General features: G+C 57.0%; 2 protein-coding genes across 4 annotated transcripts in view; one reads left to right on the forward strand and one right to left on the reverse strand.

The window, feature by feature from the left end:
- Nucleotides 1–20,399, forward strand: part of RNF123 (ring finger protein 123) — a 52,158-nt gene that overhangs the window by 30,754 nt on the left and 1,005 nt on the right. For all 3 annotated transcript variants that reach the window (XM_072876437.1, XM_072876439.1, XM_072876438.1), the window contains 5 exons: nucleotides 4,413–4,552; nucleotides 4,737–4,925; nucleotides 6,580–6,655; nucleotides 7,568–7,652; nucleotides 19,968–20,110. In XM_072876437.1, the coding sequence (XP_072732538.1) occupies nucleotides 4,413–4,552; nucleotides 4,737–4,925; nucleotides 6,580–6,655; nucleotides 7,568–7,652; nucleotides 19,968–20,110 (633 nt within the window). The remainder of the gene's footprint in view (nucleotides 1–4,412; nucleotides 4,553–4,736; nucleotides 4,926–6,579; nucleotides 6,656–7,567; nucleotides 7,653–19,967; nucleotides 20,111–20,399) is intronic.
- AMIGO3 (adhesion molecule with Ig like domain 3) lies at nucleotides 15,566–18,909 on the reverse strand. The gene has a single exon (XM_072876440.1). It carries the CDS (start codon nucleotides 17,982–17,984, stop codon nucleotides 16,455–16,457), a length of 1,530 nt encoding a protein of 509 aa, XP_072732541.1. The 5' UTR covers nucleotides 17,985–18,909; the 3' UTR covers nucleotides 15,566–16,454.

The raw sequence follows: 20,399 nt of genomic DNA on the forward strand, positions 1-20,399 counted from the left end.
GGCGCAGTTTACCGGTGACGTGGCTCGCTGCATCCCCAGCTTACCTCTTTCACTGCTGTTTCATCAGGCCAACAGCCACAGCCACTGAGCGGCAGCTGTGTCACATTTACATCTGGATCCTTTCGAAAACTCAAATTAACGTTGGGTGGAACTGCTTTGCTTCTGAATCTGGTCCGTTTTGGGCTTTCCTCCTCTGTCCTCCCAGCTCTACTGTAGATGCTGCAGCATCCAGAGCCCCCCTTGGGCTGCTGACCAAGAAGTCTCACAAAGAGCCCTGTTATAAATCTTCCTGGGTGATTAGCAAACTATAAAGTACATAATTATCTTCCTGTGATGAAAGTACATGACCCTGCTTCTTTACAATTATCTAGTAGGAGCACTTATTGAAGGCTTCCACTCTGTCTGCTTTATTAATTTTTAACTCTGTCTATTAATGGCCCTATGCTACTGTTAGACTTTCTCCCATTACTACTTTTTTTAATAATTCTGCTAGAATTTTTTCCTATAGTTGAAGAAACTTTGCATGTAGCGTGGCTAGTCATGGATGTTTCTTTTATGTCTTCTCCTTCTCTTACCCCTTTTCTCCTTGTTTTCATCAACCGCTGACTATGTTTGATTATGTTCACTTTACCTTCTACATTTTAACTTATGTCTTGGCTTCATCCTGGTCTCAGTGAACCTTTTAACCCAAGTGCTTGCTGTAGCACTGGGGCTTTCTGGCTGCCTAATAATCTCCTTAAAGAATTCGGTGGTTTTATTCACTATTTCCCCACACACACCTAGATCTTTTTTTTTCCTCTGACTATTTTGCTTATATTTTTGCGAGGAAGTTTCAGTTGTGGAAACATCAGATATATCTGTAACCACTTGGGGCCACGCTCTGTTGCCCACATTAAATGTATTGAGGTCATAATTTCTGGCCTTGGAAACCCACCAACTTCTGTTCCAATGACTGATCTTTATCTGTCATAATGAAGACTAAGCCAAGATTGAGTGGCTTTTGTATTAGGGAGTTACAAGTTTTAGAAACACTAATGACATACTAGTGCGAGGATCAAGGAAGTAACCACATCAGTGAGTATCTACAGCCTGCCTATGAAAAGACATCCCTGTCTGAAATGGCACACGTAAGGGCTGTGTCGTTACCCAGGAGGGTGGTCATAACTGAGACGTGAAGGAGGTGAGTGGGAATGCCTCGGCAAAGGTGAACATCTTGCACACGAAGATGAACACAGCACCAGGGCTAGGTTTCTGGATACCACTAATGATTGCCCCATGAAGAACCTCATGTGGGAACTCATATGCAAGGGACAAAGCTGCTCTTGCTGTATTCCAGGGCTGGTTCCTTATGTTGCTTTCAAAGAGTAGCAGTGATCGCAGTGGCTTTTAGATTCAGAATCCTCTTGGGAGCAACAAAAGCCAAGGAAGTCCATTGTTTCCTGGTGTTAGCTTAAAACCTTAAAAAAACCTACGTAACTGTGGAGAAGTTTGACAAGAGACACCACTTTTTAATGCTTTTATAGACTGACACAGTCTTTGCCAGCAGCAGGGAAAGCATTTAAGAACCTAGAATTGGAGGTTTGGAGCAAATTCACACCACTTATTGGAAAAAGACCATGAGGAAATAGTCATTGGCTAAAAATCAGGATAAAGCAAGTTATTACAAGCATAAGAGCATCCTTCAAAAAGCCAAAGCTGCCTTCAAATGAGGTAAACTTTGGCTGGGTGATTCATTTTGAGATCTGCCCTGACTTGAAATGTTGGTAAAAGAGGCTTTGGCGACAGACCAACAGGACAATCCTCAGAGCTCATCCGTGAGGAGTGGTGATCCTTGCCTAGAACTGCTTCGGTACTTGAAGGCTGGAAGGGGGCTAGTATGTCAGCAGTTTTAATAAAAAGTGCTTTTTACACGTTGAGGGGAGGCTGGGGAAAAGAAGACACAAAAAACTCAACCCTACGAAAGGACCTTCCAATTCTGAATGACTGGGAGAGAAAACATAAATGGAATTCAGCATCGCCAGATGTAGAGTAGTGAACGTGAGGGGAAAATGTGATTAAAAGTCAGTGGGCTGCGAGCTGAGCATAACCCCTAGAGACAAGATTGCAGGGTGGGCTCCCTGGGACCTGTTTGTGCACCCTTCTGAGAAAAGAGCCATGGTATTTCAAGTATGATCTCCCCAGGGCCAAGCAGAGGCGTGACACCTCCCCTTGATCTGCTCAGCACATCCTCCTGCCATCACCCACCTCTTAGTTGTAGCGAGAGCCTTCACCTGTCCAAGCTGGTGTCCTACAAAACCCCTTTAACAGTGCTCAGACCGTTGTTTCCCAGCCAGGACGGATATTTGGGGTCATTCTTCCCCAGATGCAGAATTTTCTCCTTCTTGTCGAATATGATCATTTTTTTTGTCCCAGTCCTCAAGTGTCTCAGGGTGCCTCTAGCGCATTGGACAAAGCTCCTCATTTAGTGTCATCTGCAAATTTGGTAAGGGTGTGCTGTGCCACATCTCCCGTCGCTGACGGAGAAGACGACGAGGTGGGCTCCAGTGTTGATTCCTGGGCTTGTCCACTTGCGCCTTGCGACCAGCAAGTTCCTGAGGATCTTGAACTGTAATTCTTACAAAAGGGTTATCTTTGAACTTTCATCCTGTTGTAATCTTTTGGAAAATATCAGCTTGATGCCCAGTCAAAGGAACAAATTACACAACAGCAATTATGAGAAAAGGAGAACAGAACAAAAACAAAACCACGTTATGCCTTTGTGCAAACCTGCCACACGCTTGTGGTTTGGAAGCTGCGTGCGCTTCTGATTCCACCTCTCCAAAGAAAACCTGGGAGAACAGGCAAGGCTCAGGGAGGGATGGCGAAGGGGACAAAGATGTGACGGTTTCTGTATGAGAAACTGCACGGGCTGGGGCTGTTCCCCTTCAAAAGACTATCATAAAGGTCTGAAATCATGGCTGGCTGGAGGAAGTGACTGCAGAGCAGCATCTCTCTGTCTCTCCCACCAGAAGGAGGGGGCTGCAAAGAATAAATATTGTCAAATAAAGCAAGTAGGAGCCAAGCTCAAATCCGAATTCCTTCCGCTGCACACAATTGAGCTGTGACATGTTGCTCCAGGACACATTCAATGCTAAAGGCTTACACAGTTTCAGGAGACACTGGGCAAGAAATCCACTGAGGATCACTAAATACATAAAAAGGACATCTGGCCTGGGCAGTCCCTGAGCCACGTGTAGCCAAGGGCTGGGGAGTACTTGTGGGTGGGAGTAGGACATCAAAGACATTTGTCATGATGCAATCCCTCCCAAAGATGTGCTTTTAGGCAGGATCAAAGTCAGGGCGCTGGCCTGCCTGGAGTGATTTTGCACTGTGAGACATCAGCGCGTCCTCCATAACAACAGAAATTCATGGCAATTATTAGTGGGTATTTACAGAATAATTTATCCTGTTCCCATTTGAGCTGATGGTCTCCTGCCATCCCCCTCTGGTTTTGCTAATCCCAGCTAGCAATCTGCCTGTAGTTACGCCTTGCTTCTCGGTCCCTAGGGATGTGATGGAGGTCGCCGCGTGTTTCCTTTGCCCATGCTGGCCTTTCGAGCAGGCTGCCACCCCAAAGACCCTCTGCAGTCACAGCACAGCTGTGCCAGTGCTGCCAGAGTTTCTACCTGCTCTTACTTACTAATAGTTTCTAGTAGAGGGAAAAGTAGTTGGATTTTTTTTTCTTACACTTGGTAAATCTTTTCAAGTTTCTTTCTCCAAGCCCTGAATTTTAGTCTGTGGTTTGAACTCTGGTAACCCTCCCGGGGAGAAGATTCCATCCCATTTGTGTGTCCCCCTCCTTTCCCTGCCCGTGCACGGGGACCGGCACCCCACACAGCCCTAACTCTGTGTTTCCCAGCTCCTGGGTCTGACCCCGTCTGTGCTCTTGACAGCAAAAAAGCCCAGAGGCGAGATGCCACGTACCACAGGGATGTGTCTGTGCTTGGGCTGAACCTGGCCGGGGAGCCTGCTGAGCACACAGCCAGCCTCAGCTCCATGCAGAAACCTCTTAGCAGTGGGATTTGGTAGATGCCTTCCTCCCCGGACGCAGGCAGGCAGGCACGGCCACATGAGGCCAGGGCTGGCCATGCAGGCTCCAGGCAGCTGCCGCACGGCTATCAGGAGCAATTAATGCTGAGCTGACCATGGGCCTCTGCAGAGGCGAGCACGAAGGGTGCTAAGCTTCAGGGCAGCGCTCTCGTGCACATGGGCAGCAATGAGCACGCAGGGCTCTTCCCTGGTTAATTCAGGCTGGCATTGCAAAAGAGCGCTTGGAGGCCCAACAGGCGAGATCTCTGCTCATAATAGTCCTTGCCCCCCACCCACGGCCGCTCTGGGACCAGGCCACTGAAGCTGTTGCTGTCTGGTTTCAGAGCCGTGTCCCTCCACCTTGCTGCAGCGGCACATGGCAGACCTGCTCCGCAGTGACCGTGACCTGGCCCCCAGCTTCCTCAACAGTGTCCTCAACCAGCTGAACTGGGCTTTCTCCGAGTTCATTGGCATGATTCAGGAGGTTAGTGTGCTGCCCGGGGCTGTGGTGTCTGGCACTCGATGGGTGCCCGTATCCCGCATGCAGACACGACTCTTGGGGCTGGGAGTGCAGCGATTCCTTGGCACGCCTGGCAGCTGAGCTGGGCCGGGGGTCGCAGCCCTCTTGGGAAGAGGCACCTTGTTAAGCTGTCTCCCTCGCTTGGCAGATCCAGCAGGCAGCAGAGCGCTTGGAGAGGAACTTTGTGGACAGCCGCCAGCTGAAGGTGTGCGCCACCTGCTTTGACCTGTCGGTGAGCTTGCTCAGGGTGCTGGAAATGACCGTCACGCTGGCGCCGGAGATCTTTCTCGACTGGAATCGCCCGTCGTCAGAGCTGCTGCTTCGGAGGCTCGCCCAGGTATCATCCTTTTGCGAGGTGTGAAGTGTCCTCCGAACGGGCATGGGGGGCCCTCTGTCCTCTCTCCAGATGTGCTATGAAGTGGGGGCTCCTGCTGCAAATGCTGTAGTACTTAAAGCTGCTACAGCAAACCTAGCTGCTGCAGAACAAGTGGTGCTCCCTAAAATTGCTACATGGCAACTGCTCCCCTCCTTTGCAACTAGTCTGGCCACAGCTGATTTCTACCTCTACCGGGAGGGAGGATGACAGTCTCTTAAATCTTCCTTCAGAGGGGCAGTGGCCAGTTTCTTCCACCCAGTAAATGCTGAATGCTCTTGTGACAAGCAATGCTATCAAGTTTGGAGAGGAGGTGTGGTACATCTGAGCAAGAGCTATAGAGAGTATATCTGGCTTCACAGGGCACATGCCCCAATGTTTGGGCAGGCATCTTGGTCCTTTGTCCCTCAGTCCTAGACTATGGTACCAAACATCTCCGCTTCCCTGCTGGGGTGACCAAGACAGCCCCATTCCAACCCGCAACACCCCTTAGGATCCAGTAAATTAATTCTAAAGCATGAGCAACCCTGGAAAGCCCTGAGGACATGCAACTGCTCTTGTATGAGCCGGCCTGGTGGAGAACAGTCATATATACCTTACCTATACCGCAAGGGTTGGGTTGCTCCAAGGGTTGAGGCTCAGGGCTCTGAGCAGATGAGGCAAAGCCAGATACAGTGGGGTCTAGTACGGCAATCTTGAGGGAAGTGCTCAGCCTGGGATCCCAGGATTTTCCCCGTGCAAGGAGAAAATTGAGGGGCCCTTAGCAGGTGGTTTAGGCAAGCTGGGGAATAGGCAGCAGAGAGCAGGGTGCTGCAGCATCCCCCTCGTGTCCTGGTGCTGCCACGAATCGGTGCCCCAGCACTGAACGTGCCCACAGAGGGGTGCAGGGTTCTGCTCTTTGTGCATGAGGGTGACAGGAAGAGGGATGCTGCATCTGAGAGCCGGTGCACAGCTTGCAGCAGTTGTGTCAAGCCTGGAGTGGTCCCCGCTCATCCCACTGGGGGTTTGGGTGAGAGCTAATGGTGGCTAATTAAGTGTCTTTACAGTTGATTCCTTCTGTGCTGGTCATAGGCAGAAATCTCTGCCTGCGGTGATGCTCTGTCAAGCAGAGAAGCAGATATTGTTCTCTGCGCTCATCCTGTGCTTCAGGGCTGTCTTGCTGCCAGCTCCAGGCAGGGCAGGACTTGGACTGTGCTTCACCCCGCTGACACTGCTTTCGCCCAGCAGCAGCTGCCAGCTTGCTCTTCACAGGCTGTGGCTGTCCTAGGGACTGTAGCTTCTGCTTGCCAAGAGCTTTTAGCCACAGAAGTAGCTTGGCATCATCTGTAGGTTGGATTCAGATTTGGGTGGAAGATCCTGAGATTCAGGTGTCTTGACCTCAGTCTGACTCTTCCCTGGGAGGTTTGGGTCTGGTACAAGCACTGTGGTGTGGTGCCACCTCCCTCTGTGCCAGGGCCAAGCTAGGACACTGCTGCGAGCCTCCCTCTGTGCATCCACCAGCTCCCAGGCACCGAGCCTGACCTATAAGGACGTGCTGCCCCAAAGCATGCCCTTTGGATGCTGCTCACAGGAAGACCCATCCAGAAAATACAAACCCTCTCTGCTTTTCCCTCCACAGCTCTTGAACCAGGTGCTGAACCGTGTGACAGCTGAAAGGAACTTGTTTGACAGAGTGGTCAACCTCCGTCTGCCAGGTGAGTCCATGCATGGACTCTCTGTCCCTCTCCATTGAAAACATGCTGGAGGCATGTCCCTGGGAGGTGGGGGATGGCGTGTGCTGAAGGTCGGCGCAGAGGTGTATGGGATCAGACCTCAGGCCTGCCACATCCCTGGCTGGGAACCCAGCCTGGTGCTGTGGACTGCCACAGAAGTGCTGTCTTCAGAAGACATGTAAATCCTCCAGGCAGACCTGAGCTTTGATGCTCTTCCTAGGCCCTTAGCCTCTGTCTGCCCAGCAGCTCTGGTTCCCCCCAGGATCTCTGTCCTTACGAGGCAACTGATGCATGAGTCTGGCTGTCTGTGGTGGAAGTGGCAGCCGTGCCATGCTTGGGCAGGGGGGTATCTTGCTAGGTATTGATGTGACACAGGTTAGGTGGGAGCTGTTTGAAAGGCTCAAAGCCCTGGACAGATTGCAGTTTAGGTAGCAGACTTGGTTGCTGTGCTCTGCATCAAGTAAAGGGTGCACTGAATTGCTGGGGGAAGCCGTTCTCACCAGCATCAGCCCTCTCCCTCGTGGAGGTGACTGTGGGCAGCTGAGTTGTGCCTGTTAGCAGAGACTGGCTCCAGGTGCTGTGTTGTGGGCATCCTGTATTTCCTGTACAGCAGCTGGATTTTCCTGCCTGCTTAGGAGGGGACAGACCACCTTCTCCTCTTGAGGCTTGGAAGAGGCAGGGGTGCTCCATCGTCAGGGCAGTGCCTGAGTCCAGGATTTGCATTAGTGGGGGGGACTCCTCTGTCCTTAACGAAACCCACGGCCCCACCAGAGAGCCCAAGTCACGGTCCCTACCCTCCTGGACTGCTCTGCTACTAAGTCTGGAAGCAGCAGTGCAGCCCTACTCTGCCTGTCGTGCGGTGGCAGCAGCTCTGTCTTTCTTTTGCTTCCGTAGGGCTGGAGAGCGTGGACCATTACCCAATCCTTGTGGCCGTGACGGGGATACTGGTCCGGCTGCTTGTGGACACTGATGTTCAGGGGTGAGTGGCTTTTGACTTCCGAAGCACAGAGTCGCCACATGCGGCATTGCTTTGGGTGCGGCAGTAGTCAGCGCTATGGGAGGTGTTGCAGGAGTGATGTGGGTGCGTGGGGACTGAAACAAGGCAAGGCAGATGTGCACGGAGCAGGCAGAAGCCAAGGAGCTGCATGCCCCTGCAGCAGCTGCGTCCCAATGCTACTGCTGGATGCAGAATTCCTTCCTGTGGTCCAGGAAAGCCCTCGTGAGAGGTAGCTATGAGGTGGCGTACCGACAGCACGTGCACCTTCCTACCCAGGATGGGGTCTGGCACTCCATGCAACAGGACAGCTGCTGTCGGAGGTTGTGAGCGCCGCGTGTAAAAGAGCTGTGCTGATGCAGTGATGCAGGCAGAATGCTGTGACACACAGCAATGGATGCAAGGGAGTTCATTAAAGCTCATTCACTCTGGACACGTCTTGGGGAGACATCAAAATGTGTGCAGAGCTCTCTGGCTGCCCAGGCCTGTGGCACAGGGGTGAGACAAATTCTGTCCAGGCGCTTATGTGATGCTGATTTTCAGATGAAGCAAATCTTCTTGTCTTTATGGTAACTAGCTATTCAGAGAGACAGCACTGGGGGAATGATGTGGCCAGACAAAGCCACAGATGACCTACTGGTTTATGTGTGTCTGTGCCTGCTTGTACCGAGTCCTGAAAATAGGCTCATGCTGGTATCCTCTGCAGCCCTGCCTTTGCTCTCTCCCAATGTCATTTGTAGGTGTCTTGCCCAGCCACCATGCCCTGTAGGATGCTGAAGGAGATGGGGCTCTTCTGTCTGCACTGCAAATCCTGCTTGTTCTCACGTTTGGAGAACATGATAGTCTCTGGCTTTGTGGAGAGTGGAGCCCCATCTGGCCGAGCAGCTCAGCCCTGCAGCCAGTCTTTCAGCTTCTTCTCTCAAGGACTCAAAGATGTACACAAATGTATCTAATTATATCCTGCCTCCCGTGACTGCTGCACCAGTCTCACAGCCCCAAGTGTAACAGTGCCAAGAGCTTAGCACAAGGTCATTGATCAGTGGCCTTTCTGGACTGGGATTGGGGGTGGATTTTGCTCGCCCCCAGAATCCTGCTCTGTGGAAAGGGCAAACATCATGAATTTGATACCACAGCAAGACACTTCTTCCTGGAGGGAAAGGGGAGGTGATAAAGCAGTTCCCTGCATGCTAGGCAGGACAAGAAGTCCTACCCTGGCTCCCTGTCCCTTGAACTTCTGTCCCAGACCAGGTCGCTTGTAGAGTCAAAGATGGGAAGGGATAAAGCTCTTTCTCTGACCCGCAGTTCAGCAAACTCTGAAGAGCGCTGTGAAGATGGTAGTGTGATGAAAATCACATCCTTCCCAGGCCACAGGGAGTCCTGGGGAGACAAAAACCTTCCAGACTGTGTCTTCTTTACCTGAAAAGCCAGTTGTGCTTTGGGTTAGGAAAACCCGGGCAGCCAGTGTCAAGGGGGCTGTACATCGCCAAGCGGCACTGTCCCGTCTGCCAACGGAATCCTCTGCGCCTTGGGCAGTGGTGGGCTGCGCGGTCACAAACCAGAGGTGCCGTATCCTGTGGTGTGCAGTTGGGAAGTAGCAAGTCTCTGACTGATCATCAAGGGCTTTGTGGTCACCTCCTTGGGCACTGGAAAGCAGAAATAAAAACAAAACGGGAATGATGCGGGCAAAGCATCATGTCCTTATGGTGGACCTAGCTGAGCAGGAGAAGCACAAGGTGAAACAGGAGGAAGCCTAGGGAAAAATGTCTATAAAACAAAATGCTTCTACATGCTTTTGCAAAGCCCTGCAATAAATCTGAGGTTTGATAAGTCACTGATACATAAAAAGCAAGCAGACATTGCAGGGGGGCCATTGAGGTCAATCAGGAAAAAGAACCAAGGCTAAGTGGCTTGGAGACCCTCTACTGCTACCTGAGCAGAGGGGACGGCAGCCTGATGGCAGAGATCAGCGTGGCTGCAGGCAGAGTACCTGACATTGCAGGGAAAGCTGAGCTACCCGCCCTCTTTGCAGCACTCACTCTGAATTGAGGACTGGGGTGCAAGTGTTGTAGCCCGCTTATGGAATGGTTCTGCTCTGTGCAGGCATGTTCAAAAACAGCAAACAGGGCCAGGGGGGAGAAAAACAGCAGATATGAGAGGAAAAGCAGAGGCTTTTCTGCTGCCTTTATGTTCCTCGAGGGTTCGGTCCTGGTTTGATCCTGTGTGCAAGTCTCTTGGTAGCATCGCTGCAGGGTGCTGTAGGACTGGGTGGTGCAGCTGGGGTGAGCAGAGCCCCATAGGGATCTCCTCCCCACAGTCGCCCGAAAACCAAGGAGACAGGTCAACAACGGGTGGCCCAGAGCAGGGCGATGGGAAGCATCCGTCTCCAAGCGCATGAGTAAGAGGATGGTCCATGGAATGGCAAAGGGAATTCAAACCTTCCTCAGCTCTGTAGGCTCCCATGGGAGATGATTGCCATGGGTCATGTTGGTGCAGGAGGTAACTGAAGAGATTTAAAGGATCCCATATGTAACCAGGCTCTCCAGAGCAGACTCATTTTATATGAAGTCAAGAGGAAACACTTTTCCTTTTTCCTTTTTCCCTTTTCCCTTCATCTCAGTGCAGCGAGCATGGTAACAAGACGGGCTTCTTTTCCTTCCTCGGAAGCATTCTGCCTGGGCAGTGCTGGAAGCAGGTAGAAATCTCTTCCAGGTCCCATTTGGCAACTCCCAGATTGCCACAAATCATTAACAGAGAGATTATCTGACCCGCATTTGCATGTAGGAACTTCTGTGTGGGAAGTGCCTAGGACACTAGCTGTTACCCTGACTGGTACCCTGCGAGGAGGCTCTGCCCCAGAGGATGAGGACAGGGGACAGGACCTGGGTGAGTTCCTTGGCTTGGCTGTGGTTTTTCTGGGTGCCTCTAACCCAGTGAGCCGACGCTGTGCCAGGCACTTGGTTGGAAGGTGCTGCAAGCTTTGCTCTGGGACAGAGAGGACAGGTTCATCTGGGGGTTGAGGAATGAAGTCTCATTTATGGGGCCAAAACATTCCAGCGGGGAAGGGTGGGAGTAAGGAGAGCCAGGGCCCTGACGACTCATCCAGCCGCGTTATCAGGCTGCAGTCAGATGCCTCGGCTGCTCCTTGCCCAGCACAGGACGCTCAGCCAGGCATCAAGTCCTCTTGCTATGGCCTTCTGGCACCAAACAGAGCCATTAAGCACAAGGAAAGGGAACATTGCGCAGGCTGGGATGTGATGAGACAGTTGATACATGGTACGCCTTAGTCCCTAGATGGAGCGGGCTATGCTTTTGCGAGAGAAAGAATGCATTTCCTCGTCGGGTCCGGCAGGAGGGCTGGTGCTGCTTATGGTGAACCAAAGCTTCAGTGTCCACCTCATCTGGGCTTACTGATCTTTGTAAAGCCTCCATGGGTCACTTAACCACAACTCCCAAATGCTTGCTGGGGGCTGGAGGGCGGGAAGTAAAACCTTACGCTGATAACCAGCGTGGCTCGGCTCCCTCGCAGGACATAACAACCCTTGGAAATGGGCAGAAGAGCATTAGTGCAGGGCACAGATGGGGAGGCTGCTGGCTCAAGCTGGGGTCCCTCAGCAGAGGGTCTTCTAGTTCCCACAACAGGAGCTGTGTTTCCCAGCAGAGCAGCTGCCTGTCCCTCAAGGGCTTGCCGGGAGGGAGCTAAACCTCGTCAGCAGGCGAGAGCGGGGCCGCCTGGCGCTGCGGGCTGGGCTGTCTCACCAACAGGCAGCAGCTCCTTGTTTTAAAACTATTTTGGCCTCTGCAGTGTTGTTTTGGGACTGCTCAGGCCTCCTGACGTGCTGCCCCCTCCCAGCCCTCGGGTCTGACAACAGCTGGGCAGCACCTTCGTTGCGGGGAGTCCCAGCGCCTGGCAGGGCCGAGGAGGCAGGGACGCCCGTGTGCTGCCTGTTTGCCAGGCCCTGGTGACTGAGCCTTGGTTTTGCAGGGAGGAGAGGGAGGGCAGGATCTGGCAGGCTGAGCCAGGAGCTGGGCTGAGTCGTTGGGTCCGTGCCACAGACCCTGGCTGCCTTCAGCCGGTATCATCCCCCCGTTTGTCTGCTAAATAATTGAGCAGATTTTCTATTAAGCCTCCTTTGGAGTGAGCTAATGGAGCGGCGTTGGCCAGAACTTGTGTAAGGATCCTGGCGAGAGCGAGCGGCAGGAGAAGCGGCAAGGCGCGACAGTGAGGCTATTGGTCCCCTGCGTGCGAGGACATGTTGTAATTAGGACTGGCCATATCAGTTGGAAAAGGCTTTGTGGAAAGCGAGTGGCCACCCCAGAGTGGAGATGAGCCATGTTGTGCCAAGACTCAGCTGCCGCTCTGCTCCTTGGGCTTCCCCCATGCCCCGTGGACACTATCCACTCAGAGGCAAGAGGAGCGAGGCCAGGCAGCGCGTTCCCCAGCCCTGCCCGCAGCCGATGCTCTCAGAGTGAGTCTGGAGGGTTAGGGCACCTGCACGGAGCCGGCAAACTTGTCCGCAGCACAACTGTACAAGAAATGACCTAAGCAGCCTTCAGGGTGCATCTCCCAGGGACTTCTGCCCAAAAGATGGAGACGACAGAGGGAGGAGCGCCGTGGTCATCAGGAACATGGTGCTACCAGCCCGCAGAGCACAGGGCGGGGATCCTGGGCCAGAAACCACCACGCTGTGCCAGTGGGATGCTGAGCACGAGCCAGCAGGACCTGCCAGGAGGAGTGGCACTGGGCTGATGTGATGTTGGGGTAATTCTGGCTGGATTGCCGCACTCTTCTCCTTTGCACAGTACAGATGGGTGCAGAGGGATGGACTGGCAGGAGGGAGGTTCCCTGGGCAGAAGTAACACATTGGTGAGCAGGAAGGATGGTTTGGGGGTCACCTCCACTGGAAGTCACAGAAGATTCCAGTCTGCAGGTTACTAAACTCAGCCTGGCCACCCGTGTGCTTGAGCCTTACTGGGACCCTCGGGACTTGGCTGGTCCCCGCTGGACATGGTAGTTCTTTGCAATCCCGTAGGACACTGTGATTACTGATCACTTAAACACCGATGCTCCTCAACACATACTGATGAGCGAGCTGTGGTAGAAGGAGGTGCAGGAGTAGACATTTCATGGACCACTCAGTCTAAAGGAGTCCTTGCTACCTTGCCCTAAAAACTTGGAAAAGGAGTGGTGTGCGAGTCTTGCAGTACATAACGTATCGGGGTGAGTGTGAGCCAGAGCACGGAGGAGTCACTAGCTCAGACCTAGGTTTCACAGTTAAAAAAGGAGTCTGGCCTTACTGGTCTTACAGTTTTTACAAGCTGCCAGCTCTAAATGCTGTGTCCTGAGCAGTGGGACTGCCAAGGCTGGGATCTCCATCCCCTCGGGGCTGTTGGCCACAGGCTGGGTAGCAGGAGCAGGCGTCGTGCTGCCCAGCACCAGCCCTTGCTGCTTCAAGCTCTTCGGAAAATCATGAGCGTCGTAAGGAAAGGATCCAGGTCCAACCATGTACATCGTGTGTCCAGTCCCAGCAGCAGCACTGGCATTCAGCACACCCACATTGCCCTGGCTGAGATGTGAAGTGCCAGGGAAGACAGGATTCAGCCTTGGAGGCAGGTCCCCAAAGCTAGTCCTTCATCCCCGCGGGCACAGGTGCAGGTCCCTGCGTGCCAGGGACGCCGTGCTTTGTACTGACCCATTACTTTACCCTGCGGAGTCAAGGAGTGGGAGGCCAGTTTGGCAGCAAGCTGGGGCTATAATGGTGTAGATAGATGGCTGTCGAGAGAGGATGGTGTATTCCTCAGGGACCATCCATTACATTTCCCAGCTCCTGCCTGTCAGGGAGATTGTACTCGTGGCTGTTTTTCCTTGCTGAGGTGATTTGCCTTTCAGGCTGCTTAATGAACTGCTTTAACAGTTCAAACTGCCTTGCCTTGCTCGTCAGAGCAGCAGTGTGGTGCAGGGTCCCTTCCGAGCATCAGAAAGGTGTGAAATGCAGCAGCAGGATTTTCCTGGGTAAAGGCAGCGGGGAGCCCTTGGGAGCAACACTGATATGAACCTCAGATATGCTGTCCCCAGCATAGTGGGGCTCAGCCTTCCTGCAGGGATAGGAGAGTTGCAACCAGGCTAGAAGAGCTCCTTGGCTTCTCGAGGCTGGAGTGTCCCCAGAGAGGCCCTCAGGAGCTTTTCTTACACTCCAGTTGGCCTGAACTTTCCACGAGCTTCAGTCATTAGCCTCAGCTGAGGATGCAGATTTGCAGGAGCACTAATGCCCAGGAAGCTGATGTTTGCACCGGGGAGGGGGAAGGTTTGCAGGGAGACCTACAAGGATGGCGACAGAAGAGCAGCAGATGGGTAACACCCACTCCAGGTGCCGGAGCCTGGAGCAGCACTTCGCCTTTCCTTTCGGAGGAAGACATGGTGCTTAGATGTGGCACGTGCTCCGGCACAGGTACCGCCTTGGCAGGCACGGGCCATGCTCAGGGCAGTGCCTTTGTTGGGTTTGGATCTGGGCCCTCTCGGCGGTGTCTCCTCTCTTTCCCAGACATTCCCAGGGCAAATTCAAACCATCCTTCCCGTGGGATCCCTGCCCAGGTGCAAAGCCAGGGGATGGCATTGCCTCAGCTCCATCCTCGAGAGGCAGGGTGCCTCTCACCTCTCCATCCGGCACCGAAGCACCTCGCCACCCCCCGGCAGCACCCCAGCGGAGCTGGCTCAGTGTCCCGGCCTCATCAGGAGCACTGCGCTAACGCGAGGTGACAGGGCCGGCAGCGGCGGGCATGCAGGGAGCGAGAGTGCCGGCCAGCGGGGCCTGTCGCTCCGCATCCCATCGCCTTCGCCAGCTGCCAAGCAGCGGCCGCAGGGCACACGGCAGTGGGGCACGCATCGCACGAAGCTGCACGCGAGATCAGTGTCAGGAGGGGCGCTGGGCGGCTGCGGCTGTCTCAGGATAGCTGCTCTCCCCTACTTGGATGGATGGGGGGTTTCTGACAAGCACTTTGAGCGTGGTTGACTTTTTGCTGGGAAAAAAGCTGCTTGTTTCCCGGCTGAAAAAGCTGAAGGACAGGCGCTAGAGGTGTCCTGATGCCCCAGGGACCTTACCCTCCCACTGGTTGCAGGGCTGCCAGCAGCTCTGGGGGCAGGGGTGCACGGCCATGAGGGACTGCAGGTTGGGGAGAAGGTTTGCAAGGGGACCTGGTCCCCGTTTTTGGTTGTGTCTGGCTGTGCTCCTGCCTGTGGGGTGGCCCGGCATCCCTCATGCTGCAGGTGATAGCCACACGCTCCTGCTCTGGCTGTGGAGCAGGCAGTGGTGGCCGGCAGATGGGGGACACCCTTATCCCTCTGCGGGATCACACAGGCATTGCGGGGCTCCCTGTGCCGGGGGCGATGCAGGGCTGGGCCCCAGGGAAAGCGGTGCAGACACCCAGTGAGGTGAGGGCTCCATCCGCAGAGTGCTGGGATGCAGCCAAAGACAGGGCCAGTCCAACCCCAAGCGGGTGTCCCCAGGGTGCCTCTCCCCCACACCTAAATCCTGCTCATCCCTATTGAGGTCTGGATGTGCCCTTGTGTCGGTGGCACTGCTCCCTCCTCAGCTCCCAGCCATCACTAGAGACCTGCCCTCCTGGGGACAAGCCACTGGGCACTCCTCTCGCACCATCCCCAGGCCACCAGCTCCAGCTCGGCACATTTAACCCCCTCGCCGAGGCCAACCTAATGCTGTTTGATGGGAACAGAAGCTGCGAGCCCAATGCAAATCACCAGCCCAGCAGGAATTCAGGGCTCCCTCAGACCCCCAGACTTCTGCCTCTGTGCCCATGGGATGCGGAGCGGCTCCACGCCGCTGCCCTGCAAGGGCAAGGAGACACTCAGTCCAGTGTGAGCTTAAAAAAATAGGCATTTTTATTTCAATGTAACTAGAGAATTACAACCCAAGAGAGGAGAGGATTACTCACATTTATCGATAGGCCTATTAGATTACTGCCTAAATAGCTGTGCTTTAGCAGCGCGTTTGTCCGCCTCAAGGAGAAGCAGCGAAGGAGGGTGGTGCATCTGAGACCTCATCGTCCTTGGTGGCACAGGGAGGTCTGAGCAATGCGAGCCGGGGCACTGTATCGCATCACCTAATTCTGCCTTGACTATTTACAGCTTCTCAGGAGGCAAAAGCTTGTAACATTTGCTTGGCTGCATGGCTGGTTAGGTGCTGAGCTCCATCCCTCCTGCGTGGCCATGTTTGGAGAGGGGCACCTACCCCCCCTTTGCGATGGGATCATGCTCCCCCCGCTCCTGGCCACGGCATGCTGATGGGGACCGGCACGGGGTGGGCGAGGACAGTGGCACTGCCATCCCTGGGAGTCCTGGCATGAATGAGGACAGTGCCCCACTTGTCACGGCTATTCCTTGGCCTGGGGGTCCATGGCGGTGGCACCAGGTTGGGTCTCGCGTGCCTGGGGATGTGGCAGACTGCCGGCCCCAGCTCACCGTTAGGGAGTTTGGCTGCCTGAATGAAGTGCGGGTTTCTCAGGCGTGCTGGGTTCGTCAGCGTTACCCTTGTGCTAACGAGGCTGTTGCCAGTGGCTTGCACGAGGAGCTCTTGCTGGGCACCAACATGCTCCCAGCCCAAAACCCACCAGGGGCCCGTGGCTGAAGCAGTCGTGGGTGATGCCGATCTCCCCCGCGGGTTGCGGTCAAGCCAGGAATTCAGGGTGCCAAATAATCCTGCTTCTAGCAGCAATGGAGGAGAACAGCTCTCAGGAGGCCCCAGCTCTCTTCCCAGCTCCCTCCCTCCTGCCCTGCTACGACACAATGGGAGTGTCCGAAAAGATGGAGCTGATGGACTCTGAGTCTGACTTGAGCTGCAGGACCTTGGGGTTCTTGGCGTCAGGGAAGTCCTCGCCGAGGGCCAGGCGGATCTTGCCATTCTGCGTCTCCCTGACGGGCTCGAGGAAGACCACGTGCTTGTTGGCGCTGACTTTGCGGTTTGGCCCGTCGGTGGCGGGGGGGGTGGCGCTGAGGATGGAGGACTGGGCGCTGCACTCCTGCGGAGGGCTGAGAGGAGCCGGCTTCTTGCAGCAGCTGGGGCAGCGGCAGGGCGTGAGGTACAAGTAAATGAGCACGAGCAGCAGGCTCACAATGCACCCCAGCAGGGTCGTGAGGCCGGTGCTGAAGGTCTCCCCGTCCGGCTTGGGGTAGTGGACCGTCACGTTGACTTCGCATAGCCTGCTGAAGTTGCGGGGGCTGTTGATGGCCAAGCCCACGTAGACCCCCGAGTGCCAGGGCTTGGCTACCGCAATCTTCAGGCTGCCGTTGCGGTAGACCTCCAAAGAGCGGTTGCTGTTCCCCGGGTGTTTGATGGGCTCGTGGTGAGGGGAGATCCACATGTAGGTGGTGGCTGCAGCCGGCAGGCTGGTGTTGCAGGTGAGCAAGAGGGTCTGGCCCACCTTCACGGGGAAGGGCACGGGGTGTGCGTCTTCAGAGCCCGCCGAGCAGTTCTCGAACATGTGGCTGTATTTGAGGAACTTGATCAGGGACCGGGGCACGTTGTCAGACACCTTGCAGGTGTGTTCCTCAAAGAAATCCTTCACGGAGCTGAAACCTCGCTGCTTCCAGCGCTGGAGCATCAGGTAGAGTGGGCAGCTGCACCTGACAGGGTTGTTGTGCAGGTACAAGCCGTTCCTGATGTTTTCGGGCAGAGCCGCAAGCTCCTCCACGGGGATGCTGCTCAGGCTGTTGGAGGAGAGATCCAGCGTGCGGAGGCTGTAGTTGCCCAGCCCTTGCACTGAGCGGAAGGGGAAGGCGGTCAGGTTGTTCCAGCTCAGGTAGACTTTCCGCAGGCTGCTCAGCTTGGCGAAGGCGTTTTCCTCCACTCGTGTAATGCGGTTGTTGTAGAGCAGAAGCTCCTCCAAGCTCACCAGTGCGTCAAAGTAGTGCGTCTCAACGGCATGCAGGTGGTTGGAGGACATGTCGAGGTGCCGCAGGTAGGAGGCATTGTGGAAAGCCTGCGGAGAGAGGTCCTTAATCTGGTTGTGGCTGATGTGGAGGGCCTCGAGGTGCGGGAGGGCGGCCAGCCAGCGGTCGTGGAGCTGGGTGAGGGCGTTGTGGCTGAGGTCCAGCGTGGTCGCGGTGGGCGGCAGCGCCTGGGGCACGCGCTGCAGCGTCTGCCGGCTGCAGCTCAGCAGGTCGGAGGTGCAGATGCAGGCGGCGGGGCAGCTGTGGGGCAGCGGGGAGGCGCGGGGAGCGCGGCTGTGGGCACACAGCTGGAGCAGCAGCAGCAGCAGCTTCGCCACCCAGGGCCAGAGCGGGTCTGCGGGCACCCACGGGGCCATGGTGCCGGGCGGGAGCCTTTGCGCAGCCCGGCGGCACGGCCAGGCTCAACGAGACGCGAGAGAAAAACGCGCCGCGGTCCTCCCCGGTCTCCCCCGTGCTGCCTTGGCGGGGGGGGGGGGGCTCTACCAAGCGTCCGCAAATGCCCCTTTGCACCTCGCAGAGGAGGATCCCGACTCCAGCCGTGGGGCTTGAGAAGAGTTAACGGGCGGCATCGCCCTGCCCCGCTCTGCCGCGTCTCATGCGAGGCTGCCGCGTACCTGCGCTCCAGCCGGCCGGGGGCTGCCCGGCGCCCAGCTGCGGGGGCGCGGGGGGGGGCCGCCGTCCGGCATCGGGGGGGCTGAGACGCTCCAGCGGGTCGGGGCTGCGCTCCGGGCCCGGCGGACGCCTCGCTGCCTCCCGGAGCTGCGCGTCCCTGGAGCGCGAAGTTTCTCACGGCTCGGCGCGTCCCCGCGCTCCGGCCCCCGGTGCGCTCCGGCCCCCGGTGCGCTCCGGCCCCCGGTGCGCCCCGGCCGGCACCTCCCGGGGAGCCGGGCTCGCTGCGGGAACGCGGTCCCGCTCCGGCCCCTATTTACGTGCTGGCGGAGCGCGACGCGTGGGCCGGGCGGGATCCCATTGGTCCCGGCGCGGGGAGTGGTGGCCGCGGTGGTGGCCGTGGCCGTGGCCTCCTTTGCCGTCCTGCGAGCGGGCGGGGAGATGCGCAGCCAGCGCTGGCCCCGTGGGGTCCTTTGTCCCCAGGGGGTGCTCGGGGCCACTTCACCGACCCCCCGGCCTCCCCGCTGCGCAGCCGCGGTCCCTTCCGCTGGAGACCGGCAACCTCGCCCGGCTGGAAGCCGTAAGGCGGCCGCGCCGGCTGCTCCGCGACCGCCCGGCCTCCGGGAGGGTGCCGCCAGCAACCCGCCCCCTCCTCACCTCTGGGAGCCCCTCGAGTCCGATCCTGCACCCAGGCTGGGAGCGGGGATGGCGGTCATGCCCCCCCCCCCCTCCCCCCCTGCCCAGCACCCAGCCGTCCTTCCCGCTGCTCTCACCCTCACCACCCCCTGCATGAGCTGGCAGGGACCCCCCTCACCCCCCACCCCCCGGCCATGGGGCGAGCAGGGCCGGCCGAGCCCGGCGGGGTCCCCACGGCGACGGGGTGCCGCCGGCTGCCAGCGGGGAGGGGGCGGCCCCAGGGTGAAGGACGCGCAGGAATGTCATTGCCCGGAGCCCGGGCGCGTTAGTGGGAAGCGGAGAGCTGGGCTGGGGAATTGGTTTCCATTAGGGCAGCAAAAAGCCAATTTGGCGGCTGCGGCTGCCGCGCGTCGAGGGGCTGTTAACCCCCTGCACCCCGGCCCAGGCTCAGCCGGTGCCGCCGGGCTTCTCCCGTGCCCCCGCTCGCCTCCTGCCGCCGGGGCAGCTGCGCTTGCCGGAGGGCCGGCCACGGAGCCAGCTCTGCTCCTCGCCGAGGGCCGTGAACAGGCCCACGGCACTGGTGCTTGATGGAGGCACTCGTTAAGGTGCCCTTCATCTGTCCCGGCTGTCCCCGCTGATGCTCGAAGCCAGGGAGAGCCACGACTGCTCCCTCCTGCCTTGTGGGGGCACCCGCTTGCCCCTGGAGCCCTGCCCTTGGTGCGGGGGCGGGGGGGCCACAAGCCCGGCATGAGGCTGCTGCGTGGCATGTCTCCTTTTACCCTTGCAGTGCGGTGACGTGAGGGTGGTGCTGGCTGCTTCAGCCGCCCTGCAGCTCCCCAGGCTCCGCCGGGCACCGGTGCACAAGGGCTGCAGCCTCAGCAAGTGCTAATGCACCGTATTGATCCCCAGAGCCTCTGAGCGGGGGGTGGTGGAGGAGGAGGAGGGCTGCTGCCCTTCAGCTGCATTTGACCATGTTTCCCCAGCTCGATGCTGGGGGGGGGGGGGGCCACCAGCTGGGGATGCAGCCGGGTGGCCTTGTGACCGCAGGGTGGATTGTACCTAGGGCAGAGGCCTGACTGTGTGTCCCTTTGCAGGGCCGAGCGTGCGACGGCGGTGCTGCTGGCAGACCCCTGCTTCCAGCTGCGCTCCATCCAGTACCTGCTGGGCCATGCCGAGCCCTCGGCCCTGGCAGCTGCCGCCCCAGCCACGGACAAGCGCCATTTCTCTCTGCACACCTGTAAGTGTCGGCACTGCGCTGGGAGCTGGGCTGTGCTCACCACCCAGCCATGGCTGGGATGGGGAGGCAGGGCTGCTGGCGTCTGTGTCCCCTGCGACGTGTCCCAGCCTCCTTAGCCCTGGGGACAGGGGTCCGTGGCTCCCCCACAGTCCCCCAGTGGTGGCACTTGGGATGGGTCTGTGTCCAGTGCCTGCTTTTGGCAGCAGTTTTGTCCCCTCACAGCACCCAGTGTCCAGCTTGCTGTCCCCAGCATGGGGTTCCCTGTCCCCAGCACCAGGCTCCCTGTCCC

Source organism: Ciconia boyciana, chromosome 11, assembly GCF_034638445.1.
Source record: "Ciconia boyciana chromosome 11, ASM3463844v1, whole genome shotgun sequence".
Taxonomy (NCBI): domain Eukaryota; kingdom Metazoa; phylum Chordata; class Aves; order Ciconiiformes; family Ciconiidae; genus Ciconia; species Ciconia boyciana.